General features: G+C 36.4%; 1 protein-coding gene across 8 annotated transcripts in view; it reads right to left on the bottom strand.

Moving 5' to 3' along the window:
• Positions 1-1477: 1477 nt before the first annotated feature.
• Tab3 (TGF-beta activated kinase 1 (MAP3K7) binding protein 3) overlaps positions 1478-10827 on the bottom strand; it is a 54840-nt gene continuing 45490 nt past the window's right edge. For 7 of the 8 annotated variants that reach the window (XM_020185244.2, XM_074063417.1, XM_074063418.1 and 4 more), the window contains 2 exons: positions 8572-8673; positions 1478-5398 (listed from right to left, as the gene is read on the bottom strand). In XM_020185244.2, the coding sequence (XP_020040833.1) occupies positions 5250-5398; positions 8572-8673 (251 nt within the window). In that variant the 3' untranslated portion in view covers positions 1478-5249. The remainder of the gene's footprint in view (positions 5399-8571; positions 8674-10827) is intronic. The other variant, XM_074063419.1, reaches the window with a different exon arrangement.

The raw sequence follows: 10827 nt of genomic DNA, 5'->3' as shown, positions 1-10827 counted from the left end.
TTTTTTTTTTTTTTTTTGCAGAAGCTAGCCTTCCACACTGGAATAGTCTTACCAAATCCTGCACTGGGTATAAGGCTTGTGGGGAGTGTGGAGCTTATCCAGTACTACAATCGCCAGCCTGTCACTAGGGCTGTTTGGCTTACCTTGTGATTGTGTGTGTGGGTCCTCACCCATAAGAGCTAACGTAGGAGCTTGGGACTGTTTTTCTTTTCTATTTTGCCTGTTTGTCTGGTTTTCAGCTGTCCTACCACCTCATGATCTCCAAAGCTCTTCCTCTCTTTAGAATGTATTTTCCTTTGTTACCTCTTTTTCATTCAGAGTTAAAACAGAGGGCACGTCTAATCTGCCATTTTGCCCCACTCCCTTCAATACTACTTTTAAAGACATTTTGATGCGTTTTTTTGGAAACAAATTTTGCTATGTAGCCCAGGCTGGCTTCAAACAACTCTGAACCCTCCTGCCTCAGGCCTCTCCAGTGCTGGATTACAGACTCCATGCATAGCCTGATGTTTTCTACTATGTAACTGTAAGATGTGGTGGAGAGTAAATAGTTGATGAGGAAGTTTCCTTATGAAGCTATCCAGGTTAATAAATGATCTGTGATAGGCAAGGAGGGAGAATGCAAGAATACATATATGTCCACAAAGACTTAACAGACATATTATGTTTCAAGTATCCCATTCAGATCCTAATTTGGAAAACTTTATTTTTTTTAAAGTCTAAGACTTACTGGGAAGACTTAATACTGGACATTCAGTATTTGGAAAGTGGTTTTGTAAGGTATGACACATATAATGTTGTGTTAAAAAGTTTATTTATAAATGAAATGAAAATGATATGTCTGGGATTAACTTCAAAAAAATCCAGGGAGATAGATGAAATAAGAATGCTTATATACACAATTTTAGAAGCTGAGTAGTAAGCAAATTGGGTATGCCTTCTGCATAACTGGGATGACAGGTGTTGATTGAGTTGGGGGTCTTGATAACTTTTTGCCCAGGCTGGCCCCAAATTGTGATCCTCCTAATTTCTGCCTCCTTAGTAGCTGGGATACAAGCATGAGCCACCGTGTTTGACATATTTTTTTAAAGAAAATTATTCTTTTGTAAATCATGTTAAATGTAATAAAAAGGAATTTTCTAATTTTTATATAATGGTGCTTACATGTGCACTTAATACCCAAAATCTGAAACTACTACATTTTCTAGTAAAGAATGTAAAATGTGTTAATTAGGTTTGTGAATCTATAAATGTTTGGAAATAGAGCTAGTTTGATACTCTAAAATATTTCTAACTACACAGAAAAGATGCAGAATGTAGTGCTTGTTTTTAGTTTATTAATTTATTTTGCAGAACTTTGACTTTCTAAATATGTACTGTTTGGAGGTACGATGCATGCATAGCTTTTAAAATGCCTTTGTACAACTTCATCTCAAAATAACTCATTCACAGCATACACAGAAATCTAAAGGACACATGGTATTTACAAGATTTAATAATTTCTTGCTGCTTTAATGAAGAAACTGATCAATTCTTTTACAGAAGGGAAAGAAACATGGACATTGGGTGTTGTTATAAATAAGAACTCAGAATTGTTCAGTCTCAAAGCAACTTTTCATGGCTTTAGAAATTAAAATTGAGTCATCATTCTATTAATCTCTGAATGCCCAAGCCATGCAAAATCTACTTGTATTAAATATTTGGGGAAGCAAATAATACAGAAGAAAATGGTGAATGTGAAAACATTATCAGAATTAACTTTCACAATAGGAAAATACTGTTAATTCTTTCAAAAAGATACAGTAGTGGTGCAACAAAGGCAGTGACCAATTTTGATTTTTTTAAAGTAACATTTCAATTGTCCTTTCTCTACAGATACACACACACTGTAACATGGACTCATTCAAGGTCTAACAATGGTACAATATTAAAATAATTCAATTTATAACTATAAAGGGTCATCTTCACATTCCAGGATACATCATTGATATTTTTAAAGAACAATTCTATGCTTTATATTCTTGCTTTCTGTTTATACTGTCAGAAGGACATTACAATAACCTTTTAAAAGACTATTTAAGCTTGAGTTGCCACAAAAGTTGGATATGAACCCTAGGTAACTGTGACAAAGCAATGACAAAAATTTAAGGAAACATTGATTTCTTTCATAATTAAAAGGTACTAAAGTTGAGACCAGCTCCTTAAAAATTAAACTGCTTTTCACACTTCCCATTTCTTTTAGGGAAATAAACAAAGTAGCAACACTTTCCCCCACCATCATTAATCTGCTCTAAAACTACATTTTTTTTACTATGCATTTCTTTAAAATCCCTCTACTTTCTCTCAAACTAGATCAATATGAACTTGAAACATTTTACAATGTTTAGAAGTTTCTGGCTCCTCTATTTCCACTTTAAACTTTTTCAGAACTCCAAAACTTATGGGGCAATGCTTTTTTAACAGAATGTCAAATGTGCTTTCTAAAAACCCAGTTTAAAAAACAGTGAAACGATGCAAAGTGTATAGTCAGGTCTATGTTACCAGATATATCAAACTAGGATTTTAAAGAAAGCCTCTTATAAGAAACGAGGAGTACACCACCTGATCCAAAGGGCATAGGCACCCCAGCAGTCAGGCATCCCCCAATTTCATAATCTGTTTATATGCCAACTGTTTATGCATACCATTCTGAATAGGAGATCCCTCTGTAAAGCACCTCAAAAGATGGGTGAATTCTTATTCAAACTGGTCTTAAGCAAGAAGCAGTCTATATACGGGACACAGTTAAATATATCAAATTTATCAGTGTCAAATTATTTTGCTCACTATTACAAACTGAATACAGCCAATGTTGGCATATGAAACTTGTACACAATTAAAAATTAACATGTTCAAAACTTCCATAAAGTCAATCTCTGATGTCTCATACCCCACTCTCCACACTTAGTAAATCAACTGTTTCCTCACTTCTCCTGGCAGGTGAAAGCAATGACTGATTAGATGTGTCATCAAAGGACTGAAACCATGCATTTACTGTATGATAACAGCATATTAACCTTGATGTATTTTCATGCAATAGTTTTAAGGTCATCTACATGGTTTTAATAAAGCATCAGATGGTTTTCAGACATGCTACTTTCATTTTCAACTGTCAACTGCCAAATTAACTGCTGCCATTTCAACATCACACTATGAATACTGGTAAACCTTTTAGCTACAACACCAAGCTGTGTGTGTGTATCCCCTACACTGTTTCCTAACATCAAGTAGGATTGACCATCACTAACGAGATATGGAACCATACGAGTGCAAGGCTGTTATTAGAGACTGACGGAGACCAGTGTTATAAAAGCCTTTGAAGAATGCTGTTTTCAAGCCCATGCTTTTAAGCCTGTCTACTTTCTCACCATTATTTTCACAGTTTTGCTGCAGTTGTATGAGAGATGCTTTATCAGTATAATTATGTAACCATGCTTACTTTGGGAAACGAGTGGATATAATATGGGGAGTTTTGCACATAAGGAAAATTTTTTGAATGCTCTAGGTAGCGTGTGAAATTCTGATTCTGATGGAAAACTATGATGAGTTATGCCTTTGGTTTCATTATGCTATTAAGTGCAGCTTGTTTTTCCAGGTCTGCCAGAGATTACTGCTAAATTACAATGACAGCACAAAGAGTGTGTTAGTGTACACAGGGGGACATCTGGTATTCCTAAGGCTACAACCTCAGGTAAAATCCTTCAGGACGGGAAAACCTACCAACTTTATTGCTGTTTATGTTCACCAAAATGGAAGGAGATTCCAAAACCCAAATCTGAGCCAAGAAGGAAATTCATCAATGGCAGAGAAATTATTTAAATGTGCTATTAATTTTCCAGTAATGAATTGTAAATCATGTGATTTTATCTCTTCACTTTATCCACACTCACAATTGTTTCATAAATAGTCCTGGAATATTATCTAAACTATCTTAACAAATTCAGTATTTCTGAAAAGTTGCTTTTCAATTTTTTTCTTCTTTGTGTGTGGGGGTGGCTGGTATTGGGGTTGAACTTTGGGCTTTGTGCTTACTAGGCAGGCATTCTATCTGAGCCACATCTTCAGCCCCTAGTAGTATTTCTTGACTAGCCTTCTCTTGCTAATCCTGTGCACTTTATGACATTGGCCAACTACAATTTCCTTCACTTCAGTTTATTGATGTGCAAACACATCTTTGTTGAACAGGTCATACTGACTTTTTTCAGCTAAATTAGGATTATGACACAAACTATTATCTGTGCTGTAAACATTATGAATTCATCACAAAGTTGGAAGGAGGTGGAGACAGGCCCTATGAGTTGCAAATATTTCTTAAGAAACACAGCTGAACTCAACATGTCCACATGGGTTTTGGAATGGACTTGCATTTGGCATACACTCACTGTGCTACTGGCAAAGCACAATTTTATGAGAATGTCATTTATTAAATCATACTTTATTTTTTAAACCAATGGTATAATAAAAACATACAGTAACTTAAAAAAATCTATCTCTTAGTTACCAGTGTTGATATAGCTTGATGAATCATTGTACAAGCCAAAGGGATCTTTACACCTCTGATTGTACTTTGCTACTAAGGGCCTGATAAGCCTAACTCCTGACTGCTACAAATCACATTTTAAAGTATATTGTTTGTGTATGTATGTGTGTTTGAAATTACCTCTGAAAAAAGCAGCAATTACAAATACCCTCATTATTTTGCCAAAAAAGAAAAAAATAATCCTGGGTGCTTTTTCCTGCCCTTCCCTTTACAGGAAGCAGCAGGAAGAAGCACAGAGAGCCTTGGTTTTCCAGAGAGCTGTGACCAGGTAAGTCTGCTCTGGAATTCACAGTTTGTCTGCATAAACTGTAACATTTCATACCATGATTCAAAGATTGACTTTAAACAATAAGGGCCACTCAGCAGTAACTTAATAATTGGGATTCTACAGAAGACCTCTTGACTTCTCTGTGTACATTCTTTCAGGAGTGAATCCTTTCCCAGTTTCAAGTATCCCCTTCTACTTCACACTCTGCAATGAGTTAAGAAAGGAAAAAAGAAAGACCTCCCTATTTTTCCTTTTGTGAGCAGTGGTCATAGTGCTGTTCCTCCCCCCCCCCATGCAATCAGAAATGAAAAGGCTGGGCAGATGAACAGATTCCCAAGGTTTCCTTTTCTTCTGGTGGGTGCTTAAAGTTTCACTCTCAACCTGGTGCCAACTTTTCTGAATTCATGTGTACCGTGGCATTTCGCACTGCTCACAGCGATTCAGCGCTGGGTGGTTGAGAAAGGTACAGCTGTCACAATTCCATGGAGCTCCTTCATAGTCTTCATCTCGAGGTTGTGTGTGAGGACTCTGTTTGGAGCCACTTAGATGCTCTAAGGGAAATGAGGATTAAAGGAAAAGGGAAAATAGATTAAAAATGTTCCCAAATATAATGGGAACAAATATAATGAAAAACTACCAGCAAAGGGAGGTGTAATTTTCTACCTTATCTAATGGGGTAAGCCAATTAGTAAATCTACCTACTGGAAAAGCATAGCTAAACAGAAATTTTATAATATGTGAATTCTCTTTATCCTAAACAGTTTGACTTTCTTGCTGTAAGAAGATGGACAGAAGTCAAGAACAGGTTGCCTTCCTAGTTCACTATCCATACACAGCTCTATTCTAGCCAAGTGAAAAAAATGAATTCTGTCTCCTCCACAGGTTTTCCCTAACAACTGCAGCCTACTTTGGCTTTTCCTTTCTATATATTCACAGTATAATAAACACCTTATGCAATGTGTGCCATCTTCCATGATATACATGTGTTTTACATTAATGGTTCATAAATGTCAGGGGCAGTTGATAACAAACTTGTTCCCAGAATAGTGAAAAAAAGATTCTAGTCATTCATAAAGCTAAAATTCATTCAATATAAGAGACTTTTATTCCCAGATTCTTTCTTACCTCTTTGGCACTCAAGTGTCCTTCATGTATCAACTGATCATCAGGATTTAAAAACTCAAAATTTGTATTTCTGATAGACACTTATTCTCTCTGGCCTTGTGTTCAAAAACAGCTCTGCTGCAGTTAATTAGTAAATCCCACCTTTTAGGTTCTTATTGAGAATGGAATCAGTAAATAGAAGTCTAAAGATCTGCAGATGGAATTTACCCTAGAATACGGGGCAAGGTCAGGAGACTGAGAGAATCCACTGGAAACCCTGACTGTGAACTGGAAATGAGATGAAGATCTAAGGTAAACAACCTTTCCAAGTAGATAACAAAAGAAACTGAGGTCTGGGGAAGCTTTGTCAGTTACTGTTTTCAGCTGAGCATATCTTCCACTGAAAATTAACTAGCTGACTTCTGGCTTATCAATTTGTCTTTAGTGGTGAATGCCTCCCAAAAGGTAAAGGCCTTGAACTTTACCCTATGATAAGATTCAACCTCAATCAGGAAAGACATTTTAGTTTTACAATAGGACAGAAAATTACTAGGTTTCTTTAGTCTAGTCCTCTGACTACAAACAGAAGATGAGCTGTTTCAATTGCCACTTTTAGTTGCCATCATCACCCATCTTCTGTCTTATGACTCCAAAATATGTAGATTAATTCAGTTTCTTTTGGGTCTGATAAAGAAGAAAAAGCACACTGTGAAAGTCTTCTGTAATAGGAAAAAATGTTTACCACGCCATTTCCAGAAAAGATCCTCCCTTATACAGTAGACTATCTTTCAGAAGAAAAATATGCCTGAAAACCTAACATTTAAAAAAATTAATACATTTCTGTTACTAGTTTTTATGCAACAGGCTCTAAAAACTCAATTTTATCCTTTCCTATGACAGGTGACTTGTTATTTTATGAAGAAGTTAATTCCCAATGTAGTCTTCAACTTTAGATTGTGGCAGTGCAAATATTTAATATGAAAAGGATTTCCAAAGTAAAATTTATAACTGAACTAACTAATCCAGGGTATCTGGGAACTGTCTTATCTGTTTAGTACCGTGACTATTTAATTTGGAATAATACATCATTCTGAAGTAACTTACCAAATATAAATACATACAAGCAGTACTGCAGTTTGAACTCAGGGCTTTGTGCTTGCTAGGCAGGCATTCTACCACTTGAACCACTCCTCCCCAAAAGTTTACCTTTTGTTTGTAAAAAAGGTATGTTAAAATAGTACTTCTCTATGATAAAATTAGTCATGTCTGTCTCATTTGATTTTCCAGGGCAGAGGGGCTCAATCTTTTATTTTTCATGGCATGAAAAACTTTCATGGCATATATAAAAACAATTCAGTAGGTTAAATTTCTATGAAAAGCCTCACAAACAACTTTTTAAAAATGTTAAAGTACTTGTGTTTATTAAAGAAAAATTTAAAAATCAAGTAAGTCTAATACTCAATTATATATCAAAAATACTAACATCTATTTTCTATTTACCTTTTCAATTAAAAAATGTTTCCCTGAAACAAACCGTAACAGAACAAAGTCCAGTACTGACTACTTATATCAAAGCAGGGTGAAAATCAACTCCTGGTATTTTATTCAATTAGTTTCTTATCCATAGACTTCTCTTGGCATTATATATTTTCCTACTTGCCTGCACTAAAATAGAGAAATAAATTTACTCTTACAAGACAGGGATGGCCACAGTAGCTGATGGTGACTGGTCTGAGGTGTGGCCCTTCCTCACAAACAAATTTTATCAATATTGCTTATATAGTAATTAGAATGCAGTAGACGAATTGCTCAAAAATACAGAACACAATTTTTTTAATTCTATTTTCTACCTAAGTTTCAAAGATAAGTGAAAAGCTCTTAAGAAACTTACTTTTCCACATATGCCAATGGTAAAGGAGAAAGGAATTTTTAAAGTAGTTTCATATGGCTTTTTTAAGGAGGGGATCTTTGCACATTAAGGGAATTTAAGTAGAATATTTACCCAAATGCCACGAGGAAGCATTAGAAACTAGAGAGAGAAGTTTACAAAATCCAGAGCTTTCAAATCATTCAAAAATTTGGCTTTCTTTTCTATATACTATTACCAGAGAACTGATCTATCCAATATATACTTTTTTTTTTTTGCAGTACTGGGGCTTCAACTCAGAGCCTTCACTTTGAGCCACTCCACCAGCCCAATTTTTTGTGATAGGGTCTCGCAAATTATTTCCCCGGGCTGGCTTCACACTCTGATCCTCCTGATCTCTGCCTCCTGAGTAGCTAGGATTACAGGCGTGAGCCATCAGTGCCTGGCCCAATATATACTTGAAATGTGGTCAGTCTAAATTGATATGCTCGAGGTATACAAAATATTTCAGTAATTTTTTTCCATTTTTATTAGGGGGATTCACTGTGACAGTTTTGAATAGCCTTACACTGTGTATCAGTTAGATCCCCCTCACTAATAATTGCATAGCGTTTTCATATATACTGGGTTAAAATACATTACAAATAATCTCATCTTTTTTAGTGTGACTACTAGAACATGTTGAATAAAGGTCTGGTTTTGCTTACAATAACTATGTAGGTTAACACAAACTCTGGACACACAAGTACAAACCATCTGCGGCTGCTGCCTGGGTGTCATGGACATCTGCCTGTACTTTGGAAGTCACGCTAATTCTTCGGGCTTTTCTCTCAATTGTGCAGGGGTCTGAGGAGTCTGCGTAAGAAGAAGCAAAGCCAGTAAGAAAGGATCAAGTGATTCTTCAGCAAGAGTGAACAGGCTCACAAGGATTGCTGACGCAACCCACGGCCATGTGTGTTTATTCTTCCTATTGCTTCATGTTACCTTCAGTTCTCCTGTGAGGGCAAGTGCTACATTTAACACTGCTTTACAACCTATGCAGAGAAGTGGCTCTTACAACTTTTTCCACTCTTTCCAATTAGTTGGAACAAATGCCCTATTTCACGAGATTCCCACTTTTTAGTGGATTAGGGGTATAAACTTAGCAATTAAATGTTGATGTGAAAGCAAAATTTGGGAGATTATATATCAATTCTCTGAATAGATGACAGTTAAATAGTTTATGGGGTGAAAATACACAATGAATTACAACAAGAAATTTAATAATCAAAAGAGTAAAAAAAGTATTGAAAAATCAGAAATGACTCAAAATAATGCTATGTACTGGTGGGCACAGTGGCTGAAGCCTGTAATCCTAGTTACTTGGGAGGACTGTGGTTTGAGGATTGCGTGGGTGAAAAGTTCAGGACCCCCATCACATCAAAAGCTGGCATCATGGTCCAGGCTGGCTTAGGCGTAAACGTGATATCCTATCTCAAAATAACCAAAGTCACAAAGGGCTGGGAGCTCAAGAGGTTAGAGTGCCTGACTAACAAGCATGAACCTTAGGTGAGTACAAACATGTGTTCCCAAATCATTTCATGAATTCTAATTGCCTAAGTATGCAGAAGCTCAGCAGATACTGTGCAACACAGATAAGAACTGTACGCATCCCAGTTTTTTATTTTTCCAGTGGAACTGGTGTTTCAACCCAGGGCTTTCTGCTTGCAAAGCAGGTGCTGTACTGCTTGAATCACACCTCTAGTCCATTTTCCTCATGAAGTCTCTCAAACTATTTGCCTGGTCTAGCCTCAAAGTCTCCCAAGAAGCTAGGATTACAGGCATGAGCCATGAGCCACTGGTGCCTGCCACATCCTGTTTCTATGAATTCATAAGTTATTATGTAAAAATGGCAGACTAGTTATTCCAATCGGTTCTGAGCCCATATGCAATCCCCTACTACAATCCACCTTTGGAAATTATTGCTCCAGAATTCTAAGCATAATGCTTAGGCATTTAAACTTAACTCCATTATCAGAGTAAATAAGAGCAGAGTAAATGTTTCCTTAGGTTCCAAAGAGTAAGATAAAGCTCTAGATTTGTAAAGCACTTTTATAGCATCACATGCCTTCATCTCACTCACTCTTACAAAATCCTTCTAAGATACACAGGTCAGTATTTGAGGAGATCACCTTTGTGTGGTAATTGATTAGATCTGAACAAGGTCAGGTGGCCAAGATGTCAAGGAACAGTGTTCAGGTCTTGTGACACCAAGGTCAGTGCTCTTGCCCCTGTGTGATTTTCCAATGAGGGTTTGGGGAGACTTACTCACTTGAGGAGCTCCCACATGCATTGTATTGCTAAGCTGCAAAGTCCAATTAGATAAAACGTTCCACTATATATCTATAATAATGCCAAGACATTTATTCAACCCAATAAAATTAGTCCTACTTGTTTATATTAGCATTGTACTGATTTTTGTTGTTGACTGGTATTGCAAGTCAATATGCACTAAATTAGATGTACTTCTTTTTAAAAGGCCCATTTAGTTTAAGAAACAAATGAAGCTAGATGTGGTGGCTCACATCTGCAAACTCAGGAGGCAGAAGGTTTATGAGTTCTAGGCCAGCCTGGGCTATGCAGAGACCCGGTCTCCAAAATAAAAGAAAAAAAGAATATACAAGCACTTAACAGAAAACAAATCTGACTTCACAGACACAACTGAACAGCTTTTTATAAATCTGTGATGCATTTGATACATGTTTAAGAAATGGCAGCCAGGCACAGTTGCTCATGCCTGTAATCCCACTTGTACAGGAGGATCCTGCCCAGGCAAAAATGGGGAGACCCTATCTGAAAAATAACTAAAGCAAGAAAGAGCTTGGGGGCATGGGTCAAGTGGTGGAACACCAAAAAAGAAAAGACAAAACTATCAGTTTTAAAAAATAAAACTGAGCCATTGAACACAGCCTTTTGACACATTGTATACATTTTATTAAGGATTTTTGTTATTGTTTTTATGCTCATGAG

Source organism: Castor canadensis, chromosome X (assembly GCF_047511655.1).
Source record: "Castor canadensis chromosome X, mCasCan1.hap1v2, whole genome shotgun sequence".
NCBI classification, from domain to species: domain Eukaryota; kingdom Metazoa; phylum Chordata; class Mammalia; order Rodentia; family Castoridae; genus Castor; species Castor canadensis.
The sequence above is the reverse complement of the archived record's forward strand: the minus strand, read 5'-3'. Positions and strand labels throughout refer to the sequence as shown.